The sequence below is a fragment of the Lycium barbarum genome, chromosome 4 (assembly GCF_019175385.1).
Source record: "Lycium barbarum isolate Lr01 chromosome 4, ASM1917538v2, whole genome shotgun sequence".
Taxonomy (NCBI): domain Eukaryota; kingdom Viridiplantae; phylum Streptophyta; class Magnoliopsida; order Solanales; family Solanaceae; genus Lycium; species Lycium barbarum.
In genome coordinates, this window is record NC_083340.1 from 17,466,582 (window position 1) to 17,489,317 (window position 22,736).

Genomic DNA, 22,736 nt, shown 5'->3' on the forward strand with positions numbered 1-22,736 from the left:
TCCGTTTTTTGCCTTTTTTTATATATGAACTTATAATCTATTAACAACATAGATTAATAAAAGGCTCACAAAATAAATAGGAGTACAAATCAGCCCACGTAGCAATAAATAAAAGGGCAATGCACAGCAATGCCCCTTATACGGGTGGTTTTTAATTTTTGTCCCTCAAATTGTTGGTCTTTAATTTTTGCCCTCGCCTAGAATACCTTGAGGTTCTGGGTTCGAACCCCAACTCAGGAATAAAAATAAAAATAAAAATAAAAAATCACAAGACAAGGCTTTTGGAAAAGTCTGCCTTATGTGGCATAGGTTGCCTTAAGGCATAACTAAAGTTTTGCCGGATCAGACAGAGGTTGTCTTATAAGACAGACTTTTAGTTATGCTTTAGGGCAATCTATGCTGCATAAGACAGACTTTTCCCAAAGCCTTGCCTTGCTATTTTTTTTTTTTTTTTTTTACTAAGCAGGGGTTCGAACTCAGAATCTCGGGGTATTTCGACCACTTTTTAACCGAAGGATAAAAATTAAAGACCAACATTTTGAGGGACAAAAATTAAAGACCACCCCAAAAGAAGGACAATCCGCTCAAAAAATTGATAAATTATAGAAAACAGCCCACCAAATAATAAATAAGAAATCAGCCCACGTAGCAGTAATACAATGACCTTAATTTTAAGTTCTAATTCTCTAATTAAAATGAATAATTAGTGCATATTGAATGTCTATGCTTCTTCATCTTTCCCCTTCCTATTACTCACATACTTGGGATTGTTTTGCACTCCTCCTTTTCATAATAAGTAGTATTTTAGATTTTTCAATTTTTTCAAAATAAGTGGTGCTTTAGGATTTCAAGAATACTTTGGGCAGATTCTTCCAAAATTGCCCTTATTTAAATAATCAAGATTCATTAATTATCTTTTCTTTTTCTAGGCATTTAATTATGTAAGCACAATTTGATTAAGGGTAAGTAAGTAAAAACACTCGAGCAATTTCTTAAGGGGTTTGCATGAGCTAAAAGAACTACTTGTTATGAAACAGAGGAAGTAACGTTTCAAAATAACAATTACTCTTGCATTTACTTTTTGCATTAAATTTTGGGAGCAATGATCTTTCAAACACAATTAGAAGTAATATAGAAAGAGGGGCTGAGTTATATAGGTAATTTTGTTTTTCCTCTTTTATCTATTTTTGGGTTATGGGGAGGGTGGATTTGATGATGGAGAATTTGATTGATATACCTCTTTGATACTTTTTACTTCTGACGTGTTGTGAATACTGAATTTACACGTACAAACAAGCATATAATAGTTGAAATGTTCAATAGGTGATTTCTTTAGGATTATGAATTTATGATGATGAGCTTTGAGTGATAACGATTTAATTTTCTCTATCATGATTCTTAGAAGAGAATGATGAGATTTGAATTCATAACACAATCAATTTAATAAAAAAAAAAATAGGAGCAAATTAAGGAATTTGTTTGGTTAATTTGGATGAGGGATGGGATCCAATAAGTTGTAAAGCAGGGCTGTAATTTTGCAAAAAATCTTTTAGAAAAGTAACAAGTGAGAAGAAAGGTAAAAAGAAAAAGAGAAGCAAGAAAAAGGAAGGAAGAAAAAATTGTGATCCAAACTGCATCCATTACGTGCATGACCACATAATTTATTTTTCTCTTTTATTGTTTATTCTTTAATAGAGATTAGTAACAACATAAAATTAGCTAAAAGAAATTTTTGATACATGCTTTTTATTTTCATCAAATGAATGACCTCTTTTTATTGAAATTCTAGCTATTCGTAGTATGAAGTGTTTTAAAAGGCGTTTTTGGGGCGAGCCCCCGGGGCGAGGCGTACAGGCAGGGCGTAAGTATCTTGGGGCGTAAGCCCCAACCTTTGGGGCGTTTGCCTAGGCGTAAGCCCCGGGAACTTTTATAAATTTGAGCCAAAATTGCTTAATATTTTTTTTTAAAAAAGGTTAAATATCTAGTAATTAACTCATAGTAAATTCTCAAACTAAATATCTCAAAAAGTCAAAAGTTTTTTCTAATCGTTTATCTTAATATCATAAGCTTTTCTCATTATTGTTTACGGAGTAACATATACACTTTACACCTTTGTATGCAAAGTAAACTACAAAGCAAATAGTTTTGTCCTCCAATTCTTACTATCTTCCATGTTTGCATTTTCTTTCTTCATGCTTTATTTTCTTCAAGATTTTCTTAGCGTTCTTCAATTTATCTTTTTCAAGATAGTTTTTAATTTTAGAATTTCTTTGGATATCACTCTAGTTTAGATAATGTTTTGAAGACTCTACTCTGACTATTTGTATTATAATGAGTATTAATTTGTATCTAGTTTTAGGTTTTAAAATAATAACTTTATATTATTGTCAATTTTATCTTTGAATTATTAGGACAGAGTATCGTTTTGTCAACTCTAATCATGTTTCATCATAGTCATGTTATTGTATAATGCATCTTTACATTCACTTTTTCAAGATTTTTTTAATAGTTCATGCATATGTTAGATTTTTTTAATAGTTCATGCATATGTTAGCATGTTAATAATAAATATATACATTTTTATACTAATTCTTTTGATTTATATAATTTTAATATATTTTTTACTTATATTTTTATTTTATTACTTTAGAAAATATTAAAAATTAAGTACCCATGGGGCTTACGCCCCGTGCCTCGGGGCTTACGCCTGGGCGAGGCATATGTAAAACACCTCGCCTTATGCCCACGCCTTTTAAAACACTGAGTATGATATGGAGAAATCTCATTGCTATTATTTAAACAAAAGCATAAAATTTATGCTCGTAATTATTGAAATAATTATTAATTTCTTCATAAAAATTCAAATTTTTTAAATAAAATGTCTAACAACTTTCATGAAAAGAGTATAATTTTTAAATTTCTGAATCAAGGTTTTTTTTTATTTACCTTTTCTCCTTTGTACAAATATTGTTATTTTTTTTGTTTTTAAATAGAGAAAGATGCAAGTTGGTACGCAGGAGTTAAAAATCTCCACTAAGATACCAATGTGATGTAGTAGTTGTTCCTATTTTGACACTTATATCTATCAGTTGTTGATTTTCTTTTGTATTATATATTTTTAATCGTGATATTAGTTCATGGATAGTGAATGACATTCGTTGATGATTGTTTGTAGAAATGTATAAAACATTTATGGTAAATCGAAGTTGTCGTCCTTTCTAACATTATCAATTTTTGTTTTCTTTCAAAATCGCGCGAAATGCGGTTAAATTCACTAGTTATATGTATGAGTGTTGATACCAAGCCAATATATACATATTATGTGTTTGTACATAGACTCTTAATAGGTTAATTAACATGCATTTTTACCTCACAGATCACTTAATTATATATACTTAGTTGATTTATATGATTTGGTATAAATCCGATGGCGGTAGATATTTATCCTAGAAAGTGCAATATTTGTGAGAAAACATGTTGTTGCATCAAATTCGGTCCAACATTGGAGATTACTTGGTCATATGCTCTATTTATTGTCAGTACAAGCAGACTGAATTAATTTCTAGAGGAACTTAAAAAGATATCCTTTATTTTTAGTGCAAAAGTTGAATATAATGACATGTAAGAAATACTAAATTTTGAACACGTGTTCTCATGAATATCCCTTGTCAATCAATATGAACTTTATAAAATATAAAAATAATATTAAGTGTTTGATGGGTAACCCAAAATTTAAAAGGAATAAATTACGGCGCAAACTAATGAATGATGAGTACTCTACTTGACTAAATTCGAACTACATATCAGTTTAGACTCAAACAAAAGAGATTATTACAACTTTCATTAGCTAAAAAGAAAGAGATCATCACAACATTACGGTCATAAAAAGGTAATACAATAAGAATGAGAAAAAGGTGAGGAGAGGAAATTCAATGAAATATGTATGAAACCTCAGTCCACTTTCTTATCATAAAATCTCAAATATGTTATAGTTTCTTATTTACTAATTATGTCTTAATTGTTCTGAACTTATCGAGGAATCTGCCTTTTTTACTCATCCAGAAGAACAATTTTTCCCCTTTCAATCAAAAACAAAATTGGCATGAAACATAAATCAGACACAAGGCTTCAAGCAGAATTTTCTCGATCACTATGACCAGTTTTCAGCAATAAGAACAAATGATTTTTGCTTCCACTTTTATAATGTAATTTAAGTAATTTCTCTTAAAATTAAAAAAATTAAAACTTGACGAAAGTAAGTGTTTAATAGAAAGTCCTCGCAAAGCAGGAAACTATGTCATGATGGAAATCAGTAGACAATATTATGAACAAAGCACCCTCGCTTTTCCAGCTAATTACACCAGTCTACTTTTTCTTCACTAATCTAACCTAATCTAATCTAATCTAATGATCACATCTACTTAATTATTTAACCAATTCATTTAATCACTCTAGCCTATAATATACAAGCCCTTGTTCTATCTTCACAAGTTTAGACATGAATATCCAAGTATTTTGAGCTCAACTACAACTGAAATTTAATAAAATCACTTTTCATTATTTAGAGCTCGCGTTTTTTTTTCTTTTTAATTTTGTTGTATACCTCACACACAACTTTTAACACTATACATGTAATTTTTAAAAAGTTTTTGCTAATTTAGAAGGGATCCATGTGTGACACACGTGCAACACATTTAGAAGCTAGTTTTTATTTAATATGCATGTAAACCTCTTAATTAGCAAGGTTTGACTTTAGACTACCAATTTCATTAAGCCACCTTGTGCGGTGGAGGTGAGACGGAGTGTTTTTCTTAGGGGGTTGGGGGTTTACGGGATGTGGGGTGGGGTTGGCAGTGGCGGAGCCAGGATTTCCGCCGAGGGGGTTCAAAATATAAAAAAGTAAACATACGGAGAAGCCTAAGGAAGTTCAACATCTACTATATATACATAAAAAAAAAAATTAACCTTGTAAAAATAGTATTTTTTTTTTCCGCCGAGGGGGTTCGGATGAACACCCTCGGCATAGTGTGGCTCCGGCACTGGGGGCTGGTAGTAGGGAAGACAATTAATATGGTATATCACTTATGAAACTTGTTTTCTTTACCTTAGCTTCCGTCAAAGAAGTTACTTAATTAATTTTTAAGGAGCTTGTTAATTCCTGGAACAAATGTTTTTCATAACATTTTGACCAACCAAACATACAAGCATTAAAAAAAAAATGAAAAAAGTTCCCTCCGTACCAAACACACCAATAGCATAGTTTTGTACCTCAAATATAAGTAGATAGGGTTAGACATTTTTGCATTCCTTAGCTTCACCACATTAAATATTCCTCCTAATTTCTAAATATGTAGTCACATTAGGTTCCTTGGCTTTCACTATCATACATATTTATATTATATACTAGATGGTCTATGCCCGTGCTGCGCACGGGCCCAACACTTTAGATTATAGTATATCTATGTATATGTAGTTGTATTTGGATAGTGATTATATATATATATATATAGAGAGAGAGAGAGAGAGAGAGAGAGAGAGAGAGAGCCTGTTTGGATGGGCTTATGCCTATAAGCTGTTTTCAGCTTATAAGCTGCTTTAGATAAGCTAAGTTAAATGGGCCCAATTATTTTTTTGAGCTTATTTTAAGCACAAAATGACTTTAAGTTGGTCAGCCAAACACTCAAAAAAGCTGAAAACAGCTTATAAGCAACTTATAAGTCAATCCAAACGGGCTCATACACGAAGCATGGGTTTTGTGCTCCATATCTAAAACGTTATTATATTCGTGTTTGCTACGAAAATTTATTAATACTTTCTAAAAGAGAAGACTTGTTTAAAAGAAAAATATTTTCTTCTCTTTGAGATAAAACAATAGCAATATTTAAGCATCAATTGATACTTTCAATTTTAATTTGATTAATGTAAAATACTTATTATTTTTTATCAAATTTTGATTTGGATAATTCTAATTCAAATTATTAAATTAATTTTACATGTTTGAAACGAAACAAAGTAGAAATTGATTTTCTATTTAAACGAAGAAATGCTATTTTTTAATTTTTGGTAAATATTCTCGGTTTAGTTTATTTTATTTGTCATGTTGTCTTGTGCATGGTTTTTTAAGGAAACGTGAATTAGAATTATAGTTTGACTAATTTACCTTATTCATTATTTGATCTCCATTTGATATTAATCTCTTTTCACATTTATTAGAGTAAGAATAAAAATGAAAAAGTAATTAAATTCTATCTTATTTTAAAATATAAATATTTTAAGTATATTTATTTTAGTAATCATAACAAATAAATGACATGGCGGAATAGTAAATACAACAATTATATATTTAGATTAGATCTCAGACTAATATAAGAAAAGAAAGAAAATTGTATGTATTTGCCTACTAAACCTTTTGAAGAAAAACAATAATATGGGGTCCATGTTTTTTGCTGTGCAATAATTTCATTTGCTCCACTAATGGGTTAATACGCATGTAGCAATGAATCCACTATTATTGACTTGATGGGGATACTTTGGGAATTACATGAATATTGTTTGATTTTTTAATATATGGGGTGCACGTATTTATTTTTGTTTGACATTGATTTTTTTTTAATATGGGATTCACTTTTTTTATGAGTTTGGAGAGGGCGGGATCAATCTTTTTTTTAATGAGTTTGGAGAGGGTGGGGTTTCATTTTTTTTTTAACTATATAGAAGCACTTTTTTTATAGAAGCATTTTTTTTTAAGAGTGACTGACGACAAAGCATGGGTAAACCGATACTTCTATATAGTAGAAAAATAGAAATATAATAAAGTATTTCTATTTACTTTTTAAAAGAGTTGGTAATATAAAGTATAAAATGTCATTTTTTTGGCCTTAAATAAAAAAGTAGGTGGGACCACAAAGGATTTTTTTGCCCTTAAATAAAAAAGTGGGAGGGACCACAAAGGATTTTTTTTGCCCTTAAATAAAAAAGTGGGACCAAAGGACGGACGACGATCTTGCTTATAAACTGGCTCTTCTTCAAAACACGATTAATATAACATTATAGTTTATGCTTCGTATCCAAAACTTTATTATATTAATGTTTGCTACGAATACAAAGTTGGCAAAAATTTACTAATAGACTTATTCAAAAGGAAACCGTTGATACTTTGAATTTTAATTCGATTAATTTAAAAGTGTAAATATTCTATTGTTAATGTATGTAGATTGGGCCTAAACAATACCTATTATTTTTTATCAAATTTTGATTTGGATAATTCTAATTCAAATTATTATATTAATTTTACATGTTTAAAATGAAACAAAGTAGAAATTTGATTTTCTATTTAAATGAAGAACTACTATTTTTTAATTTTGGTAAATATTTTTGGTTTAACTCATTTTACTTGTCATGTTTTCTTTTGCACGGTTTTTTAAGGAAACGTCAATTAGAATTAGAATTTCACTAATTTACCTTATTAATTATTTGATCTCTATTTAATATTATTTTTTATTTTATGACATTAATCTCTTTTCACATTTATGAAAGTAATTAATTCTATCCTATTTTAATATATAAGTATTTTAAGTATGTTGTTGTACAATAATTTCATTTGCTCACACTAATGGATTGATACGCATGTGGTAATGAATCCATCATTATTGATTTAATGAGATACTTTGGAAATTACATAAATATTTTTTGATTTTTTAATATGAGATGCATTTTTTTTTTTGACATTGTTTGTTTTTTTAATATGGGATTCAATTTTTTAATATTGCTTGATTTTGTTAATATGGGGTCCACTTTTTTAATCCATCATTATTGATTTAATGAGATACTTTAGAAATTAATTGTTTAGTTTTTTTAATATGGGATTCATTTTTTTAATATTGCTTGATTTTGTTAATATGGGGTCCACTTTTTTAATCCATCATTATTGATTTAATGAGATACTTTAGAAATTACATAAATATTGTTTGATTTTTTAATATGGGATGCACTTTTTTTTTACATTGTTTTTTTTTTCATATGGGATTCATTTTTTTTAATATTGCTTGATTTTGTTAATATGGGATCCACTTTTTTTCCGTGTGTTTGGAGATGGCGATTCCACATTTTTTTTAATATTGGTTGGTATTTAGTTGGGGCCCACACTTTTTTTTAATATTGGTTGATGTTTAGGTGGGGCCCACACTTTTTTTTCCAGTGGAAACGGACGACGAAGCATGGGTGGTCTATGCCCGTACTGCGCACGGGCCCAACACTTTAGATTATAGTGTATCTATGTATATGTAGTTGTATTTGGATAGTGATAATATATATATATATATATATATATACACGAAGCATGAGTTTTGTGCTCCGTATCTAAAACTTTATTACATTCGTGTTTGCTACGAAAATTTATTAATATTTTTTAAAAGAGAAGACTTGTTTAAAAGAAAACTATTTTCCTCTCTTTGAGATAAAACAATAGCAATAGTTAAGCATCAATTGATACTTTCAATTTTAATTCGATTAATTTAAAGGTGTAAAATACTTATTATTTTTTGTCAAATTTTGATTTGAATAATTCTAATTCAAATTATTAAATTAATTTTACATGTTTGAAACGAAACAAAGTAGAAATTGATTTTCTATTTAAACGAAGAAATGCTATTTTTTAATTTTTGGTAAATATTCTCGGTTTATTTCATTTTACTTGTCATGTTGTGTTTTGCATGGGTTTTTTAAGGAAACGTGAATTAGAATTATAATTTGACTAATTTACCTTATTCATTATTTGATCTCCATTTGATATTAATCTCTTTTCACATTTATTACAGTAAGGATAAAAATGAAAAAGTAATTAAATTCTATCTTATTTTAATATATAAGTATTTTAAGTATGTTGATGTACAATAATTTCATTTGCTCCCACTAATGGATTGATACGCATGTGGTAATAAATCCATCATTATTGATTTAATGAGATATTTTGGAAATTACATAAATATTGTTTGTTTTTTTAATATGAGATGCACTTTTTTTTTTGACATTGTTTGTTTTTTTAATATGGGATTCATTTTTTTTAATATTGCTTAATTTAGTTGGGGGCCACACTTTTTTTTTAATATTGGTTGATGTTTAGGTGAGGCCCACACTTTTTTTTTTTTGGTTTGTTGACGACGAAGCACGAAGCAGACGACCAAAATGGCCCCAACTCGTGCTTCTAAATAGTTAGAATTAGAATGCATGTTAGTAGGTATGATACCAACAACTCTGTAGAAATGCATGTACGTAATTTCTTGTTTGTGTTGCATATTTTCCACCACTCATTAATAACTTTGACAAATTTCTTCTGTCATACTCATATGTATGCATGTGCTTTGCATGTTGTCGCTGCATGGAAATTGGTTGTTAGGGGTGTTCAAAGTAACCAAAATGCTACGTCAAATTGAAGGTTTGATTTGGTATTAGATTTTTTTTTTTTTTTTTTTTTTTTGTGCTTTGCATGCTGTCGCTGCATGGAAATTGGCTGTATTAGGGGTGTTCAAATTAACCAAAATGCTACGTCAAATCGAAGGTTTGATTTGGTATTAGATTTTTTTTTTTTTTTGAAAAAAAAAACTAAAATATTTAATTAGAGGTTTTTTCAAGAAATAAGTCAAAAAAAGAAAAAATCAAACCAAATCGAGAAAATGAGCTATGTGACAATTTTTCTGGTTAACTGGATAGATATTATATTATTATATTTAAAAATTAGACAAATGTACAAGTTAAGGCCATCAATCCAGCACAGGGTCGGATCCATACCATTGGGTGTGGGTTCGCAGGAACCCACAACTTTAATCCGAACCTTTTATGTTTAATGTGAAACCCTTCAAACATATACGAAATTTGAGCTGAAAACCCAGTAACAACAGACATTGCTAGCTGGAAACCCACAAGTTTCAAATCCTGGATCCGCCTCTGATCCAGCATTGGAGCTCCCTGGTAGTTCAATGTTGTTTACCAAATTACTATTGCGGGTCATAGTTTGTCTTTCAAAAGTTGTTCTTAGAATAACTGTCCATACGGAAAACATAAAATTATACTAGAAAATTTCAGCATTTTGTAATTAAAACTCAGACACAAACCCAGAAAAGAACTATAAGTCAAGAAAATTAATGTGAATGTGAAAAGGTTTTTAGCTTGAGTAATATGTGCAATATTTCTTTAGTGATAAGCATCTAGCATGCTTGCACGAAATTATGTATATTGTCAAAAACAAAACTTCTTGTGCTCAATAACTTGATGGGACCAATAAATTAATTGCTAGCTTGGTTACCATTCTCAACCACCTCAAAATTGGAATATGCTTTTTTGCCAATCTATTTACTTGTTACAATATTTTCCCAATCTATCCTAAGTTGCTATTCACAAATTCCTCTCTCATGGGAAATTGTATCCCTTCTCTAGACAAAGAAAGCAAATCTTTGCCCATTAATACAATTTTCAAGCTTCCATCTCCATTGCCCAATTGGCCACCAGGTTTGAAATTTCACTTCTTAATTACACTACAAGGAAAATGAAATTATCTAGAAACTTCGTCGTTAATATGTCACTAAATTGTTCATAGCTGACATAATTTTTTGATAATATGTCATTAATCCATCGCTAAATAAGATTAGCAATGGATTTTGTTGTTAACTACTAAATTTGTTTGTCGTCAATTCCTTTTTTTAGTAGAAATTTAATTTAGTATTCCTCCCTTTTCATGCAGTAGATTAAAATGCTTTTTATATCCTTTTTTTTTTTTTTAGTTTATTTGTGATAATTTTATTTAACATTAAGCTCTAATGACAGGTTCAGGGGATTTTGGGAGTGGATATATTGATTTAGGAGGGCTAGAAATTTGCCAAATTGTGACATTTAACGAAGTTTGGGCTACTGATAAAGGAGGGCCAGAAAATCTTGGAGCAACATTTTATGAGCCTTCACCAATTCCAGATGGATTTTCTATGTTTGGATGTTATTGCCAACCAAACAATCACCCACTTTTTGGTTGGGTACTTGTAGGGAAAGACAATGTTGGTGAAATCCTAAAGAATCCAATTGATTACACACTTATTTGGAATAGTGAGTCCTCAAAATTCAAGAATAAAAATAGCACTGATCATGGCTATATTTGGCTGCCCATTCCACCTGAGGGTTACAAAGCTTTAGGCCACGTTGTCACAACCTCACCTGAAAAACCTACCTTTGACAAAATCCAATGTGTTCGATCCGATCTCACCGATGAATTAGAGGTTGAGAGTTGGATTTGGGGTCAAGGTACAACCAGTAAAGCGAATGGTATCAATGTTCATAGCGTAAGACCTCGAGAAAGGGGCATAAAAGCACAAGGGGTGAGTGTAGGTACATTCTTAGCCAGGATCACAAGTGACAAAGATGATGATTCTAACAACACACTATCCCTTGCTTGTTTAAAGAATAACAAATTTGGTACCTTTTCTTCTATGCCTAGCCTTAGCCAAATTCAAGCATTATTTGAACAATACTCTCCACTTATATACTTTCATCCCAAAGAAAAGTATCTTCCTTCTTCTGTCAATTGGTATTTTGCTAATGGTGCTTTGCTATACCAAAAAGGCCAAGAATCAAATCCTAGTCCCATTGAACCAAATGGCTCAAATCTTCCACAAGGTGGTCCAAATGATGGTGCATATTGGTTAGACTTGCCAATTGATGACAAGGACAGAGAGAAAGCTATGAAAGGAGATTTGCTAAACTCTGAGGTCTATCTCCACATTAAGCCAATGTTAGGGGCAACATTCACTGACATAGCTGTGTGGATTTTCCATCCATTCAATGGACCTGGCACAGCTAAACTTGGCCTAATTGATGTACCCTTAGGGAAAATAGGCGAACACGTCGGTGATTGGGAACATGTAACACTTAGAATCAGCAATTTCAATGGGATGTTACACAAAGTTTACTTCTCAGAACATAGTGGAGGGACATGGCTTGATGCACCACAAGTTGAATTTCAAGAGCCCAGTAACAAAGTTGTGGCCTATTCTTCACTAAATGGACATGCCAGTTTCCCAAAACCAGGGCTAGTTTTACAAGGGGCTGGAGATATTGGGATAAGGAATGATACAGCTAAGAGTAACTTGGTTTTAGACAGTGGGGAGAGTTATTCAATAGTTGCTGCTGAAAATCTTGAAATAATTGAACCACCATGGCTAAATTATACTAGAGAATGGGGACCAAAAATAACTTATACACTTGGGGATGAAGTCAAGAAAATTGAGAGCTTGTTGAAAGGGAACTTGAAAGGTGCATTTGAGAAATTGGTGAAAGTATTGCCAAATGAAGTTTATGGAGAAGAAGGGCCTACTGGTCCCAAGATGAAAGGTAACTGGAATGGGGATGAAGTGTGAAAAATAGAATAGAGGCTTTCATGCAAGTGTGTTTTGTAATTTATTTTCCACATGTAATTTAAGTATCTGCTTTTGGTAGGGATCTAGTAGCTCAGTTGGTTGGCTACTGAACTTTCACCTTGTTGGTGACGGTTCGAATCCCCACATTGTAATTCTCTCCCCCATTTCCCCTTCTCTTGCCCCCTATGTAATAATAAATATAAAAAAAATCTGCTTTTGTTATTCAATTCATAAGATTGTTAATAGGGAAAGTGAAATGAAATAGAATTCAATCTTTTCCACATTTGCTGGTGAATGAAAAAGAAGGAAATATATGCAACCAAAACCTTTAAGCCCTTTTTAAAAAATATATACTAATTCACTCATGAGATTTTCAATTCTTTTCAATTAATGGCATACCACCCTTCCTTAGATGTCCTCTAATTTTCCTTTCCCTACTTCCCAAACAAGGCACAAGGCATAAGGCATAAGGCATAAGTCCCTTAACATACCATCTAATCACCACTATAGAGATTTTTAACCAAATACCAAAATAAGAATTGGTTTTCAAAAATGCATTAGAAACCTACTAAGTACTCAGAGACTAGAAAAATTCTTTTAGCCAAAAGAAAATTGCAGAAATAGGAAAAGAAAGGCTAAATAAAAGCAAGAGCATAACCATTTTATTTGAATACTCTCATAAGCATCTGCTGCAAATATGAGATACCAAATACAATGCGCATCAAAGATTGATCTTCACTAATTAATTAAATGAAAAGTAATATTGTTGGTTATAGATAGAAAACAAGACTTATCTTAAACTGGTTAATAACTTTGGAAATTTGACATGGCAAATTGAATCCTCAAGTTAAGACATCAGTCTCTCAACAAACCATTATTCATTCTATTTATAGATATTGCTCAATTCAACCTGATATTCAAACTATACTTAGTATTACAACATCAAAAGATGAGGACATCTAAACATAATGTGCTACTCATTCCGGAAAGAATATCCCCACCCTCCTAGTCCTAGGAGATGAAATACAGAGCTAAACATTCAGAATGAGATCCACAGAGCACCAACCCTATCCCGAGGAATTAGGCGCAGTTCAGATCCATGTTTAAGAAAGACGTTACCTGAAATGACATTCAAAGTTGAAAGAAATTCAAAAACGGATACTCTTGGAATATAACATTCAGAACTAAATGATCGATATTTAATCACGCCAGGGTAAACGAACAAACTATCCCAAGCAACTGTGGCTAAAGAGAGACAGATACATCCGCAATGAAAAGACACAAACAGATTCTCCACGGAATATCTTTAGCATTCTTAAAAGGGAAAAGGGTCAAATATACCCCTCTACTTTAGTTTAATGGTTAAATATACCTTCCGTTAGTCAAAGTAGATAAATATACCCCTTCCGTTAAGAAAGTAAACAAATATACCCCTCAGTTGACAAAATCTCCAATTCCACCATTAATTACCCGATTTAACTTAAAAAAAACCATGCCCGACCCGTCCCGACCCACAAATTAAATTCTTTCCACCCAAATATGCCCACCACCACTACAACCGACCCAACAAAACAACCACCACCGCCGCCACCACTGTTTAGCACTCCCCCTTACCCCCTAAACAGTTCCGGCAACAATGGTAAGCTTCTCTACCAGTATTTTTCCTTCATTCTCTTTTTTAATCCACCTTAGACCTTAGTTATTGAAAAGTTAAAGAAAAAATGAAAAAAGCCCTGACGTTTTTCCTGAAAACAGACAAGTACAAAATAAAAAAAGAAATAAAATGACTAAAGAAAAAACAGAAAAAGTTAAGAGAAAGAGAAAGGAGAATATTACAGAAGAATTTCATGCAATTCGATTTCGTCAATTTGGGGGTTGATAGATTCATTCTTCTTTATAGTGACTGATTTTGCTATACATTCTTTTTAAATTTTAAAGAAGAATAACTCTATTTTGAATGTATTTTAATTCTACTCTCAAACAAAAGGAACGGTTAGGTAAATCTTTGATTTACATTCCCCGGATTTTTAAGCTAACGGTTTTTTTTTTTTTTTTGAGCAAAATGTCACAATCTTAATGGCAATTTCAAAGCCGTAGTTCTTGTCACGAGTCTAGAGAATTTCATAGCTAAATCAAAAAGATCATGTATAACTAATGAACTTAGTTCCTCAATTAAAATGAGGATAAAGTCTTTACTTCTTCTTTTCAACACCTCCGGTGGCCCTCATCTTACGGAGAATGCTAGACATCTCCTCTCTCTTCTTCTTTGCCCTCTTGTGAGTACCCAACTTCCTCGGCGGTCCCATCCCCCTTGATGATTTTTGTGGTGCTAACACTTTATTCTCTTTTTCATGTTTCATTTTTTATTTTTTTTTCTTGAACAAATTCACATATACTGATTTGAATGGCTGTTCTCATTTTACATATTCAGGGGTGGCAGCGGTGGTGGTGGTGGTTGTGTTGGGTCGACTGTAGTGGTGGTGGGTATATTTGGGTGGATAGAATTTAATTTGCGGGTCGAGACGGGTCGGGTATGGATTTTTTAAGTTAAATCGGGTAATTAATGGTGGAATTGGGGATTTTGTCAACTGAAGGGTATATTTGTTTACTTTCTTACTGGAAGGGGTATATTTATCTACTTTGACTAACGGAAGGGATGTATTTATTTACTTTGACTAACGAAAGGGATATATTTATCTACTTTGACTAACGGAGGGTATATTTAACCATTAAACTAAAGTAGAGGGGTATATTTGACCCTTTTCCCTTCTTAAAATGCTCCAAACCAAAAATAAAAGATAAAGAGAGACTTCCAACGATTTTATTCTTCCACTAGCTAATAAAGTTTCCTCTGTAGCATTTCTAAGGGGGAAAAAAAAGTTCACGGTACCTTGAGCTCCATCCAACTACTCTTTCTCCAGCTATCAGCTTTTTAATTGTACCTTACTAATCAATTCTAGAGGCTGCGAAATTCCAATAACTTATAAGGAGACTTAATCCAATAGCTCTTCTTCATCAGTACACTTGGGTTTTCCCACATAACTCTATTGAAAATCATCTTGACTGCTGTCTAAGTTATGACACTCACTCTTCCTCAGCATTTTCAAATACAATCTAGTGAAACATATAGTGACATATAGAGCAACCTAAATTGTCTGCCTTGAAAACTTTCCAATGGATGCACAAACCATGTCATTCGGGACTTCTGGTTATAGATCTATGGATTTTCGTAAAGAGCTCAAAGAACGGACCATATTTTTCATTAAACAAGAACTCATCCTTGAACATGCCTTGGATCTTAATGCACTATATTTTTATCACACACGAGGATTATATTTTTTAAAGCTTCCATTCCAGAGATTGTATATCATCCACAAAACAAATAAACCATTATTTAGCGAGGGAAAAAAATAAGATACAGGAAGTAACTACAAAATATTCTTGTAAAGTATAACATTACCTGCACTTTGTTGAGGATTAATTCCCACTCCATCTGCAACAAGACAAAAGAACAAAAAAAGATAATTTAAAAATTATAAAAAAAAAAAAAAAAGGAAACATACAGTAATAAGAAGCATATTGTTTTAACTCCCTTTTGTCATTGAAGTTGAAGACTGAAGAATATCATAGCATTGGAAAGGACTCGAGGATACTAATCTTATGGTACCAAATAGGAAGCCCACATTGAAATAGGAAGCCCGCATTTACATTGCCAATCTCAAACATCACTTTTTTAACAGGAAATATTTCAATTACTTTCCTTTCTGACTTTTGATCCAAGAAATTACCTGAGAATTTAAGAATGACTCAAAACCAGCTTTGACCTATGAGGAACTGATGACGACTACATATCATTTTTATTCATAAGTACGAAGAAGGATTTGATAAGAACTTTTGATTTGATAAGAAGGATTACACTACACCAACTTAATACAAGGCTCTCTTGGGTGTCACCTGCCTTGACTAATTTGTTTGTCTAATTGTATAATCCATAGGAGAAAATTATTTTGTATTTAAATAACTAGAATTAAAAGAACACCTAGAAGTGCAATGCAAAATTTTCCAAAATTATTGGCCCGCCACCACTCATGAGACAAAATATCAGATCCCAGACCACCTAAAATTCTAACACACCAGACCCAAGAGTAGAGATTTATGGCTAATAAGTTCAGTGCTATAAGGCTTCATTTAGTCCCATTGATAGCATTTCTTCAAAAGTATTTTATTGGGTTCAAAGTTGATATTGTCTTCTGTTAGAATGTCTTGTCCTGGTTGAGGAATGGGCTATTGTCTCCCTATAGGCTCACTTTATTAGCCAACTTTTGGTATTTAAGTCAGGCTCCATCTCCATTTCCTTTACATGGTACCAGAGCCAGATCCATCACTGTTCTCGATTTACTTAGTCTTAAGATCCCATGTTATGTTATCCACACTCCAAATTTCCAGCCCTAGACATATTGAAGGTTGTGAGAACGTCCAACTATTAGTTGAAGGAACGACTGTTGTCTCCTATAAGGCCTTTTTTATAAGTCAAAGGGTTTCATAAATAAACACCAAATAGGTGTCCAGACTCCTTATATATGTCATTGGACAATCCTCACCTCATCAGCTAACTTATGGCATAAAGTTAGACCCCATATCTATTTTCTTAAGAGTTGCTAGTCTCCTCGTTCTTACTACTGCGCTTAATTTCTTCCTGTTGTTATATTATTATGAGAAGTTCCACAAGATTTGTTCTAGATGAAATCAAAATTCACAAATTTTACTTAACCAATCAATCAATCAACTATGCCTCAATCCAATTTGGATTTGTTCTAGATGAAATCAAAATTCACAAATTTCACTTAACCAATCAATCAATCAATCAACTATGCCTGAATCTCAATTCGGATCAACAAATACAAAATGTATTTTACGTTTCGGGGAACCAAACCTAGGTTTTTCAGGTGAGAGCTCGCGTATCATAACCGACTCTAAAAATAATTAAAATAAAAAAAAATCCATAAGTGAAGGGCAAAAAGGGTACCATTAGTGATAATAGCGCTTGTTTGGGGAGGCACTTTGAATTCCTCTGCCGCAAATTTCAGAACAGCAGTAAACGGAGCTGCCTCCGGTACGCTAAAACTGATCATCAACAATAAAAGGCCGAATTCAATTAATAAAAAACAAAAAAACAAATCAATGTGAAAACACAAATGAAATACTATCAATTTATACATACACTTTGAATGGTAATTTGGGATCGGAAGTGAGAGTGACTTTGAACGACACTTTTCCTCCACCACCACTCGCCATTGTTTTCAGGGTTTGAAGAAGCCTTTGATTTTGTTGTTATATTTTCAACTTTTCATAGTTGGGCCTTTTTCCGGCCCGAATTACGAGATGTGCTGTAGCAGCCAATCACAAGTGACCATGTTTGCACGCGTGTGCCTCTTTCAGGTAAGCACTTGTGTAACAGGATTCAATTGCACATACATCCTCTAATTCTTAAAAATCACCACTTATACCCCCCTTATATTATAGGGGCAAAGGTGTAAATATACCCTTTTAACTTTGCGATTTAGAGCAGATATATATCTACTTACAAAAGTGATGTATGCATACACCTGCTGTTACAAAATGATGCAAATATACCTCTGCCGTTACACAATGGTGCAAATATATCTTTTCACTAACGAGAGTTTTTTAAAAAAACAATTTAGGTTATTTTTTAATTAAAAAAAATATCACGTGACTTTAAAAAAAGTCTACCTATTTTTTTTAGTAGACATATTTTTCTAAAGCCATGGTAATTTTTTTTCTAGTGTGTCGGGTATGGTTCGTTTAAAAAAATAAGTTTACCCATTTTTTTAAACAAACCAGACCCGATCCATCAGGAAAAAAAATTACTATGTAGCTTTAGAAAAGTATGTCTACTCAAAAAAATAGGTAGACTTTTTTTAAAGTCACGTGATATTTTTTTTAATTAAAAAATAACCTAAATTGTTTTTTTAAAAAACTCTCGTTAGTGAAAAGATATATTTGCACCATTGTGTAACGGCAGAGGTATATTTGCATCATTTTGTAATGACAGGGGTATATTTGCTCTAAATCGCAAAGTTGAGGAGTATATTTGCACATTTGCCCTATATTATAAAACTTTTAAGCTATTTGTCTAAAGTTAGGCATCATATATTAAGAGTTGTTTCAAAGTTGATAGACATGATTTTTTTTAAATATTGAGTATAGATTAAATAGCGATGACCAATTAGGATTCCCTCCTAAATTTTTACATACAATCTTGCGTGTATTTGTCTAAATTAGATTACGAATTAGATATTTATTTAAAAATCTAATATTTGAAATTTAGAAAGGCGAATGTATAATTACTAAAATTGTATAGAAACATATAAGTCATTACACGAATCATCCTTTTTTTAAAAAAAAAAAACAAACATAAAACCTAGTCATTTTACACGACTTAAATGTTGGGACTGCAATTAACGCTGCCTGAGGTTAATACCTAAATAATTGCATAAAAGTTGAGGGGTTGTAAGTTGGGAGTGTACAAAGAAAATCGATAAATCACACCAAATCGATAATTCGAATCAAACCAAGAAAAAAATCTGACTAATGGCTTGGTTTGACATGATTTGGTATTAAAAAAAAAAACGATCATAATTGATTAAGTTTTGTTTTAACTACACCCTCCATCTCAATTTATGTGGCATCATTTGACCGGCCACGAAATTTAAGAAATAAAATAAGACTCTGTTATGCTTATCAAATTGGACTTACTTTATAGTGCATACTTTTGTTGACTTTTTTTCACAACAAGTACACATCTTTAAAAGTAAGTGGGACCCAACAAGGGTAGAATAGAGATGGTGTCGTTAAAGAGCGGCCCAATCAGTAATAAGGAAAGGTGACATTCATTTTGGGACAGACTAAAAAGGAAATGATGCAACATAAATTGGGGCGGAGGGAATACATAAAGTCAAACCGAATCAAACCCACCCGATGTTACATGTATACGGATTTTTAATATATTATATGTATAAAAGATTTACTTATAATGTAATTTATAAATATTTCTTAAGTTTTTCATAGTTTTGTCTTTTAACATATTCAAGCTTGAACTTAGAATTTCAAATGTTCCAATGAGTTTTATAGCTCATAGATATATGTTAGTAACTCAAATAAAGTTCAAACCAAAACCAAATCAATACCTAATACTTATAACAACAGTAATTCAATCCTAGCATTAGGAATGATAAGAATGTTGGAGATTTATTCTTTAGTTTTGCATTGTTAATTTAGACAATAAAACTGCATAACTTAATTTTTTTTCCTTTGTCATGTATTAATACTTAATAGGGGTTCTTGTTTTAGCATGACTTAATGTTTTTAGGTGATGATCATTTTCATTATGCCTTATTAATTTGCAATAGCTATTTTATGCTATTTTATTACTTCTTTTTTGTTGAATGTATTTTATTGCAATGTCATCTCTCATTTCACATTTTTCTTATTTTCTTAAGAAACACCTTAATTGTATAGTTGTATCTTACTAGGAACAAAGAAATATTTGAAGTAAAAGTTATATTTTGGATGAAGATTTTTCTGGGAAAAAAAAGGGAAGCCAAGAAACCCGACTTATATTGGTTTGCTTTGATTTATCAATTTAAAAACCCGACGTAGTTGGTTCAGCTTGCTATTTGAAAAATCCGAACCAACTGGTCCATCTACACCCCTAGTCAGAGGCGAATCCAGGATTTCAAGAGGATGAGTTCACCATTAACTATGTTTTTTTTTAAAAAAAATCTTTTGCCTTTGGTTCGTTACAACTTAGCGCCTATGGGTTTTTTTTCATTTCTTTTGCCTTTTGATACTTGGGTAATTAGAAATAAAGGGGAGAAAAACTCATTACATGTAATATGAAAAAGACCTTGAAGAAATAAACACAGGCCCTAACTAGTGCTCCACTTAATCTGGTTTGACCATGTGTTCCTTCGATTAATATTATATGTATTTTCAGAATTATACACATAATATATCGAGTTTAGTCGAGTGATCACGTGTTCACGTGATCCAAATTTTATACATAAATTCGCCTCTGCCCCTAGTTGTAAGTGCATAGTTGGATGAATTGTCGGCAGAAATCGTCCACGAGCCTTCGCTTCATTGGATTATGAAAGTTTCATAACATGGATACGTTCTATAATTAAACTGTAGTATTCATATCTATGGTGAACAAACAAACTAAGCTTACGTTAATCGCTATAACTAACAACAAGTAAGCCAATTCATAATGGAACATACTCGTATCCACTTTATATATATATATATATATATATATATATATATATATATATATATATATATATATATATATAAAGTGATAATAAAGAAAATAGAAATAATAATATTAAGGTTAGAAATAATAAGTGAGCGCGTTCGGTTATTAAGTGAACAACAAAGCGAGAAAAATAAAGAGACGTTTAAAAATAAAGAAGTTGAAGAATTAATAGACCAATTAAAAAAAGTAGAAATAACACCTCAAAAAGAAAAAGCTAAAGTAATTAGAAAACCACAAAAATGGACCTTCTTTCAACTAGACCAAGAAACGAAGAAGGATTGGTACCAGTTTGAGTAATTACTTACTTGTTATTATGAATCTATTACTCTTAGTATATGATTATTCTCTTAATTTCTTAATATACTCGATGGATTAACCTGTAAATTCCTAGGTGTTTGAAAGGTCGTTTTAATGTCCAAATGATAAGGGACGATATTGGCCATGGTAACCGGGGTGTGGTTAAAGAAGAAGGATATTAAGAATCGAGATTAAGAGAAAGAGATGAACAGTGTAATATGATTCATAAATTTAAAAAAAAAAAACGAAAAAATTATAAAAATTGGGAGAATAGGCTACAAAGAAATAAACCTACATGATAAGAGGAATCAAGGGGTGAGGAAGTACCAAGTAGGATTGTTTAAAATATTAGTTTTAAAAAATATAACCCTCCTATCACCTTGGTATCAGAGCAAGAAGATTTTCGGACCTAAACCTGTTTATAGACAAAATTATATGAGACAACATAGTTTTACTCATTTTTTAATGTATCTATTTTTCTAGTTTTTTGTTTATTCTCCTAACGGAATTTTTATTTTACAAATTTTCTTTTGATACTCTATACTAGTTGTAAGTCTTTCTATATCCTCTCTTATACCGTGTAATTCCCACGTTATAGCAGAAATTGTCTCTTCGTTAATTTGACTTTGTAAGAGTCTATTGTTTATTAGTGATGATAATGTTTCTGAATTTATTATCTCTAAATATGCACTTAAGGCTTTTTCTACTTGTCGATATTCTCGTCTTTTCTTTATATCTCTATATAAATACCAATAATTAATCGCTATTTTCCTGACAAAGGGTAGTGTTCTCATATAATTAATATGGTCTAAATCGTTTTTGGTTCTTTGAGGTCTTTCTAGATTTTATATATCCTAGTAACTTATATTCTAATCCTGATATTATATCTATTAATTCTTGTAGTCTTAAATGGTTTTCTTTAGTATTACTTAGCCTGATATATTCCTAATATAGTTTTTCTAGCCCTTGTTTTACGTCTAAAAAATTATCTTACATTACCCTAAGGGGATAAATTTTACTTTTTGCTCTAGATGTCTAATAAGATCTTCAGCTCTAACTATTTCGTCGTTGATAAAAAATATATCCCAATTAAGATTATTTCTTAAACTTAGTATTGTTATATTATTATGTAAGTCTCGGCGATGGACTATGTCTATGTATCTACTGTATTCAGTTAAAAACGTTCTTGTTTATCTAAGATTAGCAAGTCTTTTTTAGGTGAAATATATCATACGATAATTATAACTTATATATTGAAATTATAACTTATATATTGAGTAAAACTATGTCGTCTCATATAATTTTGTCTATAAACATGTTTAGGTCCGAAAATCTTCTTGCTCTGATACCAAGGTGATAGGGGGTTATATTTTTTCAATAGAAATATAAATAAGGATAGCAATATTATGTGGTTTTTTACCAATATTTTAAACAATCCTACTCAGTAGGGCTGTACAGGGCAAACCGATAAACCACACCAAATCGAACCAAACCGGAAAAAAAACCCGACTAGTGGTTTGGTTCAATTTGGTTTGGTGTTTGAAAAAAAACCCCGACCATTATAGGGTTGGTTTGGTTTTAACTAAAAAAAGTCAAACCGAACCCAAACCAACTCGATTATAGATATACTACTTTTAAATTATGTTATGCATAAAAATATTTATTAAAATGTAATTTATAAGTATTGTTTTAAATTTTTTCAT

The 22,736-nt window shown here is 31.4% G+C and overlaps 2 protein-coding genes across 2 annotated transcripts; one reads left to right on the forward strand and one right to left on the reverse strand.

Annotated features, from left to right (window-relative positions):
* Window positions 1-10,260: 10,260 nt before the first annotated feature.
* On the forward strand, window positions 10,261-12,625 carry LOC132635425 (hypothetical protein At1g04090-like). The gene is made up of 2 exons (XM_060351807.1): window positions 10,261-10,503; window positions 10,819-12,625. Exons 1-2 carry the CDS (start codon window positions 10,407-10,409, stop codon window positions 12,396-12,398), a joined length of 1,677 nt encoding a protein of 558 aa, XP_060207790.1. The 5' UTR covers window positions 10,261-10,406; the 3' UTR covers window positions 12,399-12,625.
* Window positions 12,626-13,188: 563 nt separating this feature from the next.
* On the reverse strand, window positions 13,189-17,781 carry LOC132635426 (ubiquitin-fold modifier 1). Its single transcript, XM_060351808.1, has 4 exons — window positions 17,620-17,781; window positions 17,425-17,522; window positions 15,859-15,891; window positions 13,189-13,517 (listed from the first exon to the last, which is right to left on the reverse strand). The coding sequence occupies exons 1-4, from the start codon at window positions 17,691-17,693 to the stop codon at window positions 13,438-13,440; spliced, it is 285 nt and encodes a 94-aa protein (XP_060207791.1). The 5' UTR covers window positions 17,694-17,781; the 3' UTR covers window positions 13,189-13,437.
* Window positions 17,782-22,736: the final 4,955 nt, after the last annotated feature.

Bases quoted from the DNA above. Each gene is read 5' to 3' on its own strand.
- LOC132635425 (XM_060351807.1), top strand. From the start codon at position 10,407: ATGGGAAATTGTATCCCTTCTCTAGACAAAGAAAGCAAATCTTTGCCC. The intron at 10,504-10,818 runs GTTTGAAATTTC...CTCTAATGACAG, and splicing joins ATTGCCCAATTGGCCACCAG to GTTCAGGGGATTTTGGGAGT.
- LOC132635426 (XM_060351808.1), bottom strand. From the start codon at position 17,693: ATGGCGAGTGGTGGTGGAGGAAAAGTGTCGTTCAAAGTCACTCTCACT. The intron at 17,523-17,619 runs GTATGTATAAAT...GTTGATGATCAG, and splicing joins CCCAAATTACCATTCAAAGT to TTTTAGCGTACCGGAGGCAG. The intron at 13,518-15,858 runs GTAATGTTATAC...ATGTCATTTCAG, and splicing joins TAATCCTCAACAAAGTGCAG to GTAACGTCTTTCTTAAACAT.